General features: G+C 34.9%; 2 protein-coding genes across 6 annotated transcripts; both read left to right on the top strand.

The window, feature by feature from the left end:
• Positions 1–3,306: 3,306 nt before the first annotated feature.
• LOC106664982 (chloride transport protein 6-like) lies at positions 3,307–9,826 on the top strand. Of its 4 annotated transcripts, none has more exons than XR_002910578.1 (18): positions 3,315–3,729; positions 3,785–3,879; positions 5,128–5,178; positions 5,242–5,440; positions 6,981–7,084; positions 7,147–7,290; positions 7,351–7,546; positions 7,609–7,740; positions 7,796–7,958; positions 8,017–8,167; positions 8,364–8,457; positions 8,531–8,697; positions 8,747–8,926; positions 8,992–9,189; positions 9,253–9,368; positions 9,433–9,516; positions 9,579–9,659; positions 9,719–9,743. XR_002910578.1 is itself a non-coding variant. In XM_014391098.2 (18 exons), exons 1-18 carry the CDS (start codon positions 3,603–3,605, stop codon positions 9,809–9,811), a joined length of 2,385 nt encoding a protein of 794 aa, XP_014246584.1. In that variant the 5' UTR covers positions 3,315–3,602; the 3' UTR covers positions 9,812–9,826. The 4 variants fall into 4 exon arrangements, 3 of the variants coding, with proteins under 3 accessions (XP_024084241.1, XP_024084240.1, XP_014246584.1); XM_014391098.2 differs by having other exon boundaries at positions 9,243–9,368; positions 9,719–9,826; XM_024228473.1 differs by having other exon boundaries at positions 3,307–5,045; positions 9,243–9,368; positions 9,719–9,826.
• A 928-nt stretch (positions 9,827–10,754) lies between these two features.
• LOC106665634 (H(+)/Cl(-) exchange transporter 7-like) lies at positions 10,755–15,491 on the top strand. 2 transcript variants are annotated; one of them, XM_014392195.2, is made up of 17 exons: positions 10,755–10,911; positions 10,970–11,023; positions 11,077–11,275; positions 11,325–11,428; positions 11,484–11,627; positions 11,688–11,853; positions 11,992–12,123; positions 12,183–12,348; positions 12,405–12,555; positions 12,614–12,707; positions 12,768–12,934; positions 12,990–13,172; positions 13,236–13,433; positions 14,886–15,014; positions 15,079–15,162; positions 15,235–15,315; positions 15,380–15,491. In XM_014392195.2, exons 1-17 carry the CDS (start codon positions 10,828–10,830, stop codon positions 15,470–15,472), a joined length of 2,229 nt encoding a protein of 742 aa, XP_014247681.1. In that variant the 5' UTR covers positions 10,755–10,827; the 3' UTR covers positions 15,473–15,491. The 2 variants fall into 2 exon arrangements, with proteins under 2 accessions (XP_014247681.1, XP_014247691.1); XM_014392205.2 differs by lacking the exons at positions 10,755–10,911; positions 10,970–11,023 and having other exon boundaries at positions 11,187–11,275; positions 11,341–11,428.
• Positions 15,492–15,832: the final 341 nt, after the last annotated feature.

Raw genomic sequence — 15,832 nt, 5'->3', positions numbered from 1 at the left:
AAGCAGTGATAACATGTATTTCTTCTTGAAAGACCGAAGTGTACTTCCCTAATGAGTTTGATTGCTCATGTTTTAGGCTTGTACAGAAAATGCCCGATCCGGTTCATTCGTTTGTTTTGGAGCCATCTATACGATACCCTACCATTGTATCTGATGCTTTCCTGTGTTCTTCTTCTCCTTTATAATCCGTTCAGGCTTTGTAGGAAGTTGTGAAGAATGTTTTCGGGATCAAACATTGCTAATAATGGGTGTCTGATTTTGTTGATTATCGTTGTATGCCCGAATTGTTTAGTTCCTATACAATTTAATTGTTTCTGGAGCCTAAGTGAGCTTTTCCTAGCCTCTCCTTGTATAAATATTTCCGGTGGAGGTAGGTCTAGCAGAGTTTCTGATGCATTTGTAGGGGTTGTTCTCATTGCCCCTGTGATAGGTTTGCTAGTCTTTGTATGCTGCCTAATGTTTGGGTAGCTACTTTTTGTTGAGCTTTGTTCCACCAGATCAGTGATACATAGGTTATTCTGTGTCTTATTACTGCCGTGTATAGCCAATAGGCCATTTTCTGTTTTAATCCCCAAGATTTGAGAACGTGGGATAACGCTCCTTCATTCTTCATGAAGATGAAATTTAAAAAAAAACTCCATCTCAGAATAGGTCCACAAAAAAACAAAATGAGATGTGGACTAATACCAGAGGTGCCAGACATAGTAAATTAAAGAAAAAAGAAAGAAGAATGAGAGAGGGCTAGAGAGATATATATAGAGAGAGAGAGAGAGAGAGAGAGAGAGAGAGAGAGAGAGAGAGAGAGAGAGAGAGAGAGATAGCAAGAGAACGGGAGGGAGAAGAGAGTGATAGAAGAAAGAGAGACAACGAAAGGGCAAAAAGTATGAAGGAAGGAAGAAAAAAAAAAGAGAGAGAGAGATTCCAAAACTGTTCAACATAAAACAAGGTTTATTATCTTTCGTATATTTCGTGTGTATTCAAAATAAACAACCATCCCTAAATTATTTTTTTAACATTATTTAAGTAGGCCAGAAAATGGAGTGGGATCTCAGGTTAACACCCTGTAAATAATGTATCTATCTATCAGAGCTTGAGCTTAGAAAATGGTTTTTATCTATCCTATTGTAATATTCCCCCTATGCAAACTTTAATTGTATGTAGGAATGCCCATTAAATGTAAGAAAGGTCCCTGAGGACTTTTTTTAAATTTTACGAGCTTTTATAAATAAAATATTTATTTAGAAATCGTGAGATGCGGTCTGGTGTGATGTAGGTTTCAGAAAAACATTTTCTTTATCGTGCCAACGTTTCGATCTTTGTTGAGATCATCTTCAGGGCCTGAGATTTACAAACATTGTTTACATAATACAATTACATTTTGGATGTGGAAAAGTGAATTTATACAATGCAAAATTTATTTTCTTCCTTACATTTTGTTCTCTCTCTCTCTCTCTCTCTCTCTGTCTCTTTCTTTAACTCTCTTCCTCCTTTTTTTCTGGCTTGTCTCTTGGTCTTTTTTATTCCCTTCTTCTGTCTCTCTTTTTTCTTCCTTCCTTCATACTTTTTGCCCTTTCGTTGTCTCTCTTTCTTTTATCACTCTCTTCTCCCTCCCATTCTCTTGCTTGTTTCTCTCTTACTCTCTTTATTTCCATGGCGATTGTTGAGTCTCTTATGTTGTTGAATATGATGTCAGTATTTGACCAAATTCTGCGACTCCAAATACAACCACATTGTCATGCATTCTCTCTCTCCCTCCTCTCTCCCACACACTCTCTCTCTCTCCTCTCACTCCATCTCCCTCAGTACACGCGTGTTTGATTGCACAAACAAACGGTTCCGATTGATATACAATTTTTCAAAATTCAATTCAGCCTCCGCTCAGTGGATCGAGATTCTTGAGGTTTCCGCGGGACAAAAGAAAAAGAAAGACGAGGAAAATTTCATGGCCTTTTTCATCCGTCACGCCGCAATTCTGGGTGTGGGAGAACGAAAATCGTGATTTACATTCGAACAGTTGGTGTATTATAGAGGAAGAAAAAAAAATGGAAGGTCATGGAAAGTGATCCACAAAAGAATTAATCCATCTACGATATACAAATGTAAGAATGTATGTCGTTATTTCTGACACGTGCCGCCGAATTAAAAAAAATTGAAATTTCCAAATTTTGTATTTATTTTTCAAGCCTTTTTGCTGTGCAACTCTGATTATGCGCATCTTTGACGATGAAGTTTTCAAACTCAAACCTGAATACAAGTACAAAAAGTTTTGAGACACTTAAAGACTGGTAAAGCCAAAATGCTTGATTTATGAGCTCAAATAGCGGCACCAGTTGCGAAAAATCGAAGCTTTTCTAAATGGAATAATAACTTGCCATAAAAATGGATTGTGTATGGATCAAAGTAGGTCAGGTTGTATAAATGTTCACGAATGTGCCAGAACACAAGCCAAAACAAACTTTGGCACCTCGAAAAACCAATGGTGGCCTGGTTCTGAATAAATTATAGGCAGGTTAGCTATGAAGTTCTTCCTCACCCACCTTATACTCCAGTCTTGTCTACCATGCCATTTTTTTTAAGCAATTTGGACAACTTCATCAAGAGAAAATGTTTTGTCAAAAAGCGTTTTTGACTAGATTTTTTCACTAAAGTTCTGCACTGGTTGCACATCGGGAAAAGTGCCTAGAATAAGAAAGTAAATACTTTGAATAAAACGGTTTTTATTTAATTTGAAGGATAAAGTCAGGGGAATTCAACCTTTTTTCTCTTTAACCATCATAGTCGCTCGATTGGGGTATATGACGCATGACTTCACACATAACCACTCTTGGTTAAAATATATATTGCATTACCTGAACGCTAAGACAAACAAAAAATGGGGATTTCAAAGTGAAGTTGGGCGTTTTTTCGCCTGATCGACTGAGTCACTAATGATCTTAATGTCCTGTTAGGCTGGACTGGAGCGGTCAACCTTGTCCTCTGAGTCTGACTGTCGAGACGTTTTGTTTTCATTCTTGAATGTCAGATCAAGGCTGTCCTAGTTAACAATTATGGAAAATTTCTAATAACCAAATTAACAGAATTTCAGGTCTATAAAGAAACAATCTTGGCTTATAAGAAAACAATCCGCCTAAAAAAAAATGCTTCATTCTTCAGGATACTTTTTTAAAATATTATTTATATGCATTTACTCTACTTTCATTTCAAGTCCCTGAGCTTAAAATGATCTAGCTGAAAAATTTGTACTATTTTATTTTCAAAAGTTTTATTTTGAAAATATTACCATCTGACTCGGCATAACAGCTGAATTTTTTTCAAAATGACGCCCTGTTAGATTATAAAAAAAAGAAATGATTTATTTATTTTTTTAAATAAAAAATAAATAGGTTTATCTTTAAGCGTTTAAAAAAAGTGATATTTCTGTGATCACAATAGTTTCTCCTGAAATTATGGACAGTCAGAAAGCAACACTAGGATCTGAAGCGATGATTTCGTGGATCACAACTTACTCCTGTCATACTAATGTGATTGATGAATAGCTGTCCTTTAAAGGTATAAGAAACACTGCTAGCATACTCGAATAAACTCGGATTCAGCATATCGTGATGCCATCGAGATGGGAGACGTTCATCCAAAGGCGTTCGAGCAAGGTGTCGTACACGGATCAGCAGAAGACGTTCGCCGGCGATTCCGAACTTGCCGGACCCTCGAAAGCCTGGAGATCGAACTACGGTACGTCGAATTTGCCTGGGGCATTCAGAGTCGTTCACAGTTGTAATTTGTTTAGAAACATCAAGCGCTTCGGGTGATACATTTATACAAACAACGACGAACACGTCTTCGGAAGAGACGACTTCCTCATCGAATACTTTCTCCTGCGAGGTAAATAATTTGTAGCGAAACACTTAAAAAGGCAAGAGTGTTGAACCGGCACTGGGCCCGTGTTACGGCTTTGCGGCCATCTTCAGTGAGTTCCGCAAGTGTATGCACACCTTGCCTGTTCAAAGTGTACTCACAAGACCACCCACCATCAACTTTAACCAAACTTACAAGAGAAATTGGCAATTTCATCAAAACTTAAGCAATGAAAACAATAAATATTCATTATGTTTTGAACATAAATGACACTGAGACCTACACGTTGAAGAAAAAACTGCTCACAGACCAAATATGACAGATGGTATCAAAATTTTGATTGGGCTAAAGTACATTTTAATTTTTTATTTTTTAAAATTAAATTCGTTTTTATTTAATTAGATCAAATATAACGGGAAGACTTATTTTGTGTAGGCCTAGGTTACAATTCCAGTTCCTCATTGAGGATTGTGCAAAATCTAAATAGCATAACATAATAGTGAGTGTAGATGGACCCAGAGCCGGTTCAACATGTTTTCAGCGACTCTCCGACTAAAACCCACCATAGATTTAACCTAATAGGGATTGGCTGTTCTGTCAAAACTTGACTTTAAGAAATGCACACAATTAATATTCTGTTTTGGGCATAAATGGCACTGAGAACTACAGGAGAAAAACTTCTTACAGACCAAAATATGACTCCCCCCCTTTAGGACTTTCTTTTCCCATCATTTCAATCTATATTCATCCACTCTGAGCCATAGGTGATGACTGGTCTTAATGCCACCTTGTAAATTCTTTATTTGGCTGCCTAGCACAGGTTGGAGCGCCTACAGACATTCATTTCTCGCTGCCATTTTTCTTCTAATAACCTCACTAATCCTGCTTGAAGAAGTTATAACTGCACCTAAGTTTTTAAAATTTTTAACTGCTTCAAAGTCCACCTGAAGATTCCAGAATATCCTCCTATTAGTGAGTACAAGATCATTACTCATTCTAACTAAACGACAACATTCTAACTTTCCTCATTTTACACTTAATTCGAAGAAGAGACTTAATTTACCAATAATACCTAGAAAACTTATCAAAGTGAATCCATTAAAGTAGCATATACAGTACTCAATGAAAAGTTCATTTTATCAGACTGTCAGTATGATATTGCATTCCTTCTGGCTAGCAGCTTTTGAAATAAAGTATAAAACAATAAATCTAAGAACTAGTTTAAAATGAATATGTGAACTAATTTATATGACTTTTTTTATTGGTAAAAAATAGAAGGTAAAAGCGGCTTTCGGGAACCCGTTCTGTATCAACTCAACGGATGAGGTAGGTTGGCCTAAGACTGAGTGGATTCAGGTTCAAAGTTTCATGTGATATTTATTTCGCAAGGTCTTGGACTTGGAGCCGGCGGAAAATGAAGTGATACGCAACGGAGAAGTGAAACTCGGGAACAGATTGATAAGAAGCGCTTGCATTATGAAGACCGCTTGCTTTGCCACTGTAGGCATTGGGACAGGCATCGCAGCGGTTTTCATTCTCATCTTTCAAGAAGTGATGGCGGAATTCAAGTATCATGCTTTGCTAAATGGTACACAACACACACATATTACAGCACACTTTGGTCAAGAAATGTTAAAGAGTTTCCATGACAATTAAACCCAAAAAACAACAAATAAAACAATCGACAATTAATAATTAATAAAACAACTCATTTTGTAACTTAAAAAAAAATTTACAAATCAGCAGTTTCAATGCCTTCAATATTCTAATTATTTTTTTTTATTATTATTATTTTTTTTTTTGTAAAAGGGAAAACTATTGTAATATTGTTCAGGCTCTCTGAGCAATGTTAACTTTTATTCTTAAATATTACCTAAAATCACCTACCTCAGTTTTGGCTGATCGTGGTCAGACCTGAAAGTTAGACTGCAGGGGTTGTCAGCAACAGCTAGGTCAATTCAACAACCAACACATACAGTTTTTGAACAAACCTAGACCCACTCACACTCTCACTCACTTTTAAATACATTCTTTTCTATTTACATATTCACCCAAATAAGGCGGTGCTCGGTATTCGTATAGCTTTTTAAAGAGAGCCTATGAAATACTCAATATTTCAACTTCAGCCTTCTCACATTATGTATTCACTCTAATAAATACATTCAGTCTCCATGAACACAAACAAGGAACATGAAAATATCTATCAAGTACTATATCCAATAAAACAGTTGTTTCCTCCAAAAATCAAAACAGGGGGCACATTCGCTGCTTCGCTCAAGTACAATTCTCGTCTGCTAAACATTCTCGCTAATAAATAAATTCAATCTCACTAATTGCTTTGCTCAAACACAACTTTTTTTAAGCTGTAGGTTAGGAATAATTAGCCATAGCTCCCAAAGGGGATGACAGGTGATTCCCGGGAGCCACATACTCAGCCAGAACGGACCTACAGGGGGAATCAAGAGGGCTTACCAACACAATTGTCATGTACATACTAAACATTCTCACTAGTAAATACATTCAATCTCAATAAAAGCAAAAGGGAACATAAAACAATATCCATTAGTACTGTATACAATAAAACTTTGAAACAACACAAATACTAGCTATTCAAGCAAAATTTTGACATCGGTTGGCATTTCTATGCACTTTCTATAGAGCTAAGTAAGGACACTTCAGTTATGAGGGATACATTAAACTTGATAACATATTGATAACATACCAGGCAGATACATGGGTCAAAGCATCATCTGTGTGTCAACCTTGCATGGCCTATTCTTAGTTGGGTGAATATCCTCTTCAAGGGCCACCTATTGATCGAGCTCTTGATAAAAAGAGCTTTTCTGTCGATCCAGCCACCGATGCTGACATTTCCTATTAACCATGTTTTTAATATCAGTTTTTGAGTCGGAGTGTTGAATCGCAGTAGGTCTGGAGGTTCCTATTCATCCCTTTTGCCAAGATTGTTCTTAAATATCTGACATTAATGAGATGTAACTTTATGATTTGATGTCATTTGAGTCACTTGTAGATGTTGCCCAGTGACAAGTGATTGTAATCTATGATAAAAAAAAAACATTATTGATTTACATCCTTTTATTTAGTAAAAAAATGCCATTTGGTTGCAGTTTTAGATAATCACCAAATAACATCACCTTTGGTGATTCTTTTCTGGTTCAGTGGTGTCATTATTCCTTTGCTGATCGGTTGCCTCATAGTTATTTACATCGAGGTCAGTGCTGATCAAAATTCACTTTTTTATTAATTTGTTATAAAATAAATTGTTTATTTTAGCCAAAAGCAGCAGGTGAAGGTATAGCGAACGTTATCGGATATTTAAATGGAGTGAACACTTCGACTGGTAATACGATGAAAATCATGATTGTAAAGTTTTTCAGCGTTTTTGGCACAATGGCATCAGGGATTGCAGGGGGGATGGTGGGATTTTAAATACTCAAACTGTTTTAAACTTTTTATTTTATTTTTATTTTCTTCCAGGAAGGTCCATTAATTCATATCGGTGCTTGCATAGCTAGCTGTATATCAAATCTTCGATTGCCTTTCCATTGGTGTATAAGACCTGAACCAAATTTCAATCAGCCTTTCAGACGTTTACAAACTGATTTACACCGAAGAGATTTAGTCGGAGGTGGCATGGCAGCAGGGATTTCTGGAGGATTTTTTGCTCCCTTTGGTATACTTCATTACACTCAAGTTTATATAAATTTTCTGTTAAATTTTTCTTTTTAATTTCAGGAGGTTTGATTATGGTTTTAGAAGAAGGGTTGATTTATTGTACCAGTGATGTTATGGTTGGTATCCTCATTTGCTCTATTGTATGTCAAGTATTTGTTGTGACTGTCATGTCAATAATTTTTGGCTGTGAAGGTTAGCACTAATTGAACTTCAACTTACAATGCTTACAATTGCAATTATTTCAAAGGTTGCCAAAATCAAAGAGCTTTATTATTTTTTTCGACACCGACCAAGTCGAATGGTTACAAATACAGGGACATCGGGCTCATAATCTTGGAAGCGGTGATTGCTGGCCTTCTCGGTGCAGCATGGAATTATTGCCAACTAAGATTGATTTTATTAAGAAACATGTACGTGCTCTGTAATTAAAAAATCTATTTTTATAAATTAAAAATTTTCTTATTGCAGATATGTTAAAACAAATGGTCGTAGAATTTCTGAAGCGTTAGTGCTCGCTTTGATCACTGCTGGTATTGGGTGGTTGCAACTTGCAGGTTTGCAGCAAAATTGTGTTGATGAACCATCTGATGTCAAAGGATTTAATTTTGCCTCGTTGAAAGTAAGAAACATCAGAAACAACAACCTATACTAACTTAACATATAAAGGATTCTTTGTCATCTTTAACACTTATTATAGAACATTAATAAAGTTACAGAAAAGGCACACCATTCTTTTTCACCATCTCAGTTGGATTGTGGAACATTTTTGTTTTATAGTTTTTGAAGGTCTCTTAACAAAAACTGATCTGTTTCAGTTAAAATGCAAAAGTGGACAGATAAACGGTGTTGGCACACTTATTGGATTGTCTCAGCCAAGTGCGATAAAGTTTCTTTTCTACGATTCTGACTGTACGATGAATTCTGAAGTATAAACCACTCCCACCCGAAGAAAAATCCCTGTAATTTGAATTTGTCATTTTAGCCTTTGACATGACTACACTTTTAATATATTCTATTACATACTTCTTCCTTTCAACGGCGACGATGGGTACGTACATATCTGCTGGAATATTCGTACCGAACATTTTGCTTGGAGCTGCTTGGGGGAGATTCTATGGAGAGTTCTGGAAAGCTGTCGCTTTCCCATATGTAAATATATACATTAAAAAAAATAATTTTTTGTTATTGTTTTATTAAGGAAGATTTCAGACCTCATATATTTGCGATTGTTGGAGCCGGTGCGCAGCTCTGTGGTGTGATCAGAGTGCCTTTAACCATAGCGATTATTATGATTGAAACTTGTTCAGCATATTATCTAACTCTTCCGATTTTTATTGCAATGATGATTTCAACAGTGGTCGGCAACACGATTAATGAAGTATGCGTACGATGTGCAAACCCCCCCCCCAAAAAAAAAAAAAAAAATTAATGGTGTCTGTTTAGTCTATATACCATATCCAGTGCTTGGTGGCAGGCATGCCAATAATTGAAAAAGACCCTTCACCGTTATGCATGAGAATTTCAGTTCAAGATGTGATGGAAAAAAGTGTTGTCAGCCTGCAAAAAGAGGAATCGATACAAAATGTCTTGTTCAACTTGATGTCAACGACACACAACATTTTTCCTATTTTAAAAGGAAAGGTACTCAACTATTTCTAAACAGAGCATGTCGAAAGGAAGTTTGAATTTTTCAGATACTTGTAGGTTCGGTCCGAAGGTGCCAACTAATCCAAATACTGCGGTATAATCTTTTCAACAAAGACTTTGTTCAAAGCTATGAGATTATGAAAGGCAATGATAACCCTCCATGGACCATTAATGTAAAAATGCCCAAATATCAATTTGAATTAATTTTCTTAAATTAATTAATTAATTTTACAACAGGATATTGACTTAAACCTATATGACCTAGATCAAATCATCGACTTAGGTTTATACATGAACAACTCACCTTATTCTTTAAAAATGGTTATTATTTTAACAGTAATTATAAAATTTTTTTGAGAATATTAATTTGTTTTAAATTGCAGGACAGCTCAATTGTGAACGCTCATAAGTTAATGTCCCACATGGGCGCAAGGCATGTAATCATCGTCAATGAACTTAATGAGGTGAACCCCTATTTAATCTTCAATTAAAAACTAAAAGTTAATTTTATTTCCGTTTCAAGGTTGTTGGCATTTTGACGAGAAAAGATATTGTATATTTACGGAAGAAGGTCTCGACTTGTGCCGTCCGGCTTATTTATTTGCCTAGAAAATGATTAATAAATACTTTTTGTCATTTTTATGAAATATTTTATTTAAGTTATTCACTTTGAATTGATTAAAACTTCAGATTTTTATTGACAAACAAGAGATGGTCATTCCTAGTGGATGACTTGAACAGAATGTTGGAATTTTTAAGTACCAAAAATGAATGTGAAAAAGGAAAAAAATAGCTCAATCAAGGAAGTATCTGTTGGTACACCAAAGGATCTAGAATGCAAGAAGGTTCACGGACAGGAGTATTTGTCCCCCAGAACGAAAAATTCAGAGCCCATGGTTACACCAGTAGCTTTCAAATATCCAAATACAACAAACCCATGCAATTGAGAGGCATAATTCTATACTTATCCAAAAGAGAAAATTCTTTAAACCTAGAATCCAGATAATCAAATTCCTTGAATTGGGACTCACTGGTGTACTGTGAGTACAGGACAGGGTAATGACTCCTAAAGGGCATATTATGCCAAATTTTAACCAGCATTGTCTGTCTACACTAAATGCGCCATCTTCAGTGAGTAAATGTGGAAAGGGACCTGATAAGTAACCCACCATCAACTTTACATCTACATAGCCCAAAGTAATAATAATAAAGATTGATAAACACCGGCACCCCGAGGGTTGATATAACCTCTGCTGTTGCGAACCCTTGTAAAAAATATTAAAAAAAAAAAAAAATAAATAAAGATTGGTAAACTGTGAAAACAATTTTTCTATTCTAACAGGTTTCCTGCATTGCGGTTGGCATTCATTAAAGCTAAAACATTATAAAATTATATGTTAATATATATACAAAAAAAAAAAAAAAAGTTATAGATTGTACATTAAATTACAGAGGGATATTTAAAAAAAAATTGAATAAATAAATTAACACATAATGGAAAAAGTGTCTTCTCTTGCAAGTTGTAATTATTTAAATAAAATTAATTTCAGCTGGTTAATAAAAAAATAAGTTACTTGGAATAAAATTTTCATTACATATGTGGTTGAACTTGAACTTACAACTTATGTCGTGATGTTTACTATTGGGGCTATTAGCAAAGACGCGACCCGTGTGTCTCGGCTCTCTGCCATTATTAAGAAGGTGCAAAAAGAACATGTGAGTGATTTTTTGACTCATGAGTTATTCTCTAAATAATTAGATGGATTTCTTTTAGCCAAAAATCCACGATGAACCACCAGGTCATTCATTCATCAACACAAAAGCGGAGGTAAGTTTTTTTTAAAATTTGTCTGAGCAGATGTTTTACGGCTGTTGCCTTAGGTTTTGGACTTTGAAGTTCCTGAATGCAGCTTAATAGTGGCAGCTGAAGTAAAATATGGAAGAAGGCTTCAGATTAAGCTAGAAGCTTTTCGTTTTTTAGCTTTTGTTGGAGTAGGAGTTTCAGTTGGCCTAGTGGCATTTCTGATCTTATTTGTTCACGAAGAATTGGCTGTATTGAAGAATAAGCTATTGATAAATGGTAAAACATCCTTTACACATACCAACAACCTAATCTATATCATTTGTAGTTATTGACAAACACAGCATAGTGTCGCCCTTGTCTATATTAGTGTGGTTTGGCGGTGTACTTATTCCTGCTATGATCGGATGCTTGTTAGTTGTTTTCATTGAAGTGAGTATATTTAAAATTGTAAGTGTTTTATTTGCTCACGTGGAATTTTGTGTAGCCGAAAGCTGCAGGTGGTGGTGTTGCTGGCATAGTCGGCTTCGTTAATGGAGTCGATACATCTGCAACATTAACTATGAAAATTTTACTTATTAAATCGATCAGTGTTATCTGCTGTATCACCGCGGGACTGGCTGGTGGAATGGTAAGATGACCCATCCAAAAAAGTGATTTTGTGTAAATTGATTTCTTTTATGAATTGGAGGAAGGTCCGTTGGTGCACATAGGAACAATTGTGGGCGCTTGCTTACCAGACTTTAAAATTTTGGCATATGAACCATTACGGTATCTAAGAACGGATTATGACAGAAGAGATCTTGCCGGAGGTGGAATAGCCTGTGGAATTTCTGCTGCATTTTTTGCTCCAATAGGTGTTTATAAATAGTAGGATTTTTGACAATTTATTTATACAAAATTTGTCATTGTAGACAGCCAGACAGCTCCATAAAAAATCATTTACTCTTTTCTGTAAATTACTTAGAATTTAGAAATACTTGGTTATGTTACAGGTGGCTTCGTGATGGCCATGGAGGAAGGAATGATATATTGGAACCTAAAAATAATCTTCTATATTCTAGTCAGCTCTATGATGACAGATATTATAGTTACATCATTGATGTCAATACTTTTTGGATGTTCAGGTAATTTAGTTTAACAAAATTTAAAAAAGTTCTTTTGTTTTATATTCACAATTCTTCAGGTTGTTTGAGCGCAAAGTCTTTTCTCTTCTTTTCTATTATCAATGAAATAGAATTCACCTATCATTTTCATTATTGGTTACTTTATTTTTTGGAAGCAGTGATTGCCGGACTTATTGGAGCAGCATGGAACTCAATCCAAACACGATTGATTATTTGGCGTAAAAAGTTAGGAAGTTTAATGTAGACAATTTGTGTTTTTAAAGTGTGCTATGGAATTCCAGATATATTAAATTTAGGTGGCACCAAATTCTAGAAATGTTTATTGTGTCTTTCGTAACAGCCACATGTGGTTGGATTATGTTGTTCATGTTTAAGAGTCGCTGTGTTCATGAACCTCATCATGTTGAAGGATTCCATTTTGGCGCACTTAAGGTTCTATCGTATTTAATTTTTAATTTTTTTTTAAATTTTTAAAACTTTTGTTTTTCAGATGGAGTGTAAGAAAGATGAAATAACAGCCATAGGCACATTGCTTACTCATACTCAATCAAATGCTATCCGTTTCCTCTTTAATGACTCAGATGGTAATAAAATTTAAAAATTAAAAAAAAAATAAAGAAAAATTAATTATATTTATCTATTAGAATTTGATGCCCCAACACTTGCAATATTCAGTGTCATATTTTTCTTCCTAAGTGTTTGGACTATGGGCACATTTATTTCTGCGGGTATTTTCATACCTAATCTACTTCTCGGTAGCGTTTGGGGTAGGCTTTATGGAGAATTATTTAAAAAGTTACTTTTTTCAAGAGTAAGTATGTCATGTTGATTCTAAAAAGCTTATTTATATTACAATTTTTTTTAAGGATGAAAACTTCAGGCCTTCTGTATTTGCAATTATTGGCGCAGCATGCCAGCTGTGTGGTGTGATCAGGATACCATACACACTCGGCGTTATAATGATGGAATCTTCAGGCACGATGCAATATGTAATCCCAGTTTTCTTGTCACAGATAATAACGACAATTGTCGGAAATATATTCAATCATGTGTGTTGATGATGAGAGCGATTGTCAAACTCACAAGCAACTTATGATATATTTTTGTTCCAGTCAATATATCATACTCAGTGCTTCCTCGCCGGTATGCCGATCGCAGAAACAGAGCCTCCACCATTCTGCATGGACATCGAAGTGCAAACTTTAATGAGCACGGCTATTAAATCATTCAAGAGAAAAGAGAAAATTCATAATATTATAGAAATGTTGAAAAACACGAAACACAACATGTATCCCATCCTGAAACATAAGGTGAGGTTAAATGAAAACTTGATGTATACATATATTATAGAGAGTTTGCTGTTCTCCTTTTCTTTTTGCATTTTCTGCCTAATAATTAATTTTTCTGATGCTGCAGCCTGCAGTTATATTTGTCTATTAAGTTTTGCCTGTTAAGATACCTGACTGTAATTTTTCTACCCTATTGCCAGCCTCTCTCTATCTCAGGGCGTTGTCACTCGAGGATAAAATATGTAAAAACACAAAATACTTTATACATATAATAAAAAATAAAAACATTTGAAAATTTTGAGGTGATTGGGGAAAAACTCCTTCATTCACACTACTAAATTACATTCACACACAGGGGGCGTCAGTGGTCGCAACAGTTTTGGCGTTGTCATGGCGCTCATCACTGTAAGGTAAAAATACATCCATCGGCCCTGCATTTGAACCCGACATACTTACAAATGGGCCTTTTTTCAAAAACACTGGTTGAGGGTTGATTTGATCTCTGCTGTTTCAAACCCTCGTAAAAAATAAATAAATACATTTGCACACCAATAAAACCTTGACAAAACAGCCCCTATTTCATGTCGAGAGACGTGGTTGTGGAAGTCCTTCAACCTTATGATGAGCTAAAAGGCTCGAAATCTGGATCGTTGCAAAACAGCCCCTTGTTTCAAAATTTAAATTTTAATAGTTTTATCTATCATTAGCATCAACTTTAACACAGTCAATCAGGCAACTTAAGAAGATGACACAATGCTGAAATGTGTTTGATTTATTACTAAATTACTATTACTAGCCAATAGAGCAAATGAATTATTATTATTTATACGTCGCTACTCCAAAGATTTTAATTCCTCCATTTTCTACCTTCCTATACCCTACCCTTGTCCATTCCCTATTAGAAATTGCTCCTTATTCTGGTCCTCACACTACAACACTTAAACTTAACTAATTCAGCATAAATTCCTTAAGTGGATACACTGCAGGAAAATGGGTATTTACTATTATGATGTGCCATCAACATCCTGCAGCAGCAAGCTAATTTTCCTTGAATCTTGATGCTTTATTCTTGTATAAGATTCTTAACAAGATGTACTCCCCTGAGTTTTTTAACTAATAAATTTCTACATTACTAATGTATGTTAGCCATTTTTTCAGTTCTTTGTGTTAGAAAGGAAGATTGATACCCAGCCAGAGGGTTTTTGACAAGGTGAACCATTTCTTTTTAATTCATAAGCTTATAGCTTGCTACTTAATTGGTCCAGAAGCTATTTGGTGGAAAGTTACTAATATGTAAATTTTGTGATGTACTTTCTGATCCTTTCTTTGTGTCATCAGGTGTACCTCAAGGTTCTATCCTTGAACCTCTACTTTTTTTTTACATTTTCATAGCTGACTTTCATATAGCCAAAAGTTGATTATTCCTTTCTTGTTTGGTTTTTCATCCTTGTACTCAATTAAATTTCATTTCAGACCTTAGAGGGAACAATACTCAGATATCAGCTGGTTAAAATCCTCAAGTATAAAATGTTTGAGAATAACAATATAAAAAAAGTGTATAGACAGTATGCCTTCAAAGACCACCCTCCATATTCAATAGCGGTAAGTAAACGATCGATCTCCGAGTCAACCGTCTCATAAAATTTTAAATCTACCGTTTTTTCAGGATATTGTAAAAGAAGACTATCCCAACAACGCAGAAGTGGATCTGGAACCTTATATGAACAAATCCCCTTGTGTACTACTAGGCGTAAGTTAAATTGAACATATATGAAATAAAAAAACAAAAACAAAAAAACATCACATTGCATATTAATTTCAGACCAGTTCTTACAACAACGCTTATAACATGATAACATTTGTGGGAACAAGACATATATTGGTTGTCAACAAAAGGAACGAAGTAAATAAAGTAGCTAAGTACTTTTTTTAAGGCTAGTTTTTAACATTTTCAATCTATTTTACAGGTTCTTGGCATTTTGACCAGGAAAGATGTTTTAATATATAGAGAACATAGTTCAATATTTGGTGTCCATGTTGTGAAACTACCTAAAGTTTAATTAAACATGAATTTAACAATTATTTATCATATTATTTCATTTAAAATTAAGAAGTGATTAAGTTCAAAGTGATTTGGGTTTCAACAGGTAAATTTATTAATATACAAACACATGGTACAGTTCAATACAAAATAGCAACCTAGGAATCAATAATTAACATAAAATATTGATAAACACAATAATCTGAAGCAAACATTAAAAAGAACCTGAATTAATTCATTTTCAATATTTACAAACATATGAAAGGAAGAGAAAATAACAAACAGATCAACTGAATATGGTAAAAAGTCCTTGCCTGAAAGGCAAAACTAGCGAGAAGAGGAAGTATAACCGGAGACTATGCTTTAGTAGCAAGCATGA

This window comes from Cimex lectularius, unplaced genomic scaffold, assembly GCF_000648675.2.
Source record: "Cimex lectularius strain Harlan isolate CLEC.00 unplaced genomic scaffold, Clec_2.1 scaffold279, whole genome shotgun sequence".
NCBI classification, from domain to species: domain Eukaryota; kingdom Metazoa; phylum Arthropoda; class Insecta; order Hemiptera; family Cimicidae; genus Cimex; species Cimex lectularius.
This window is presented reverse-complemented; position numbering and strand designations above follow the sequence as displayed.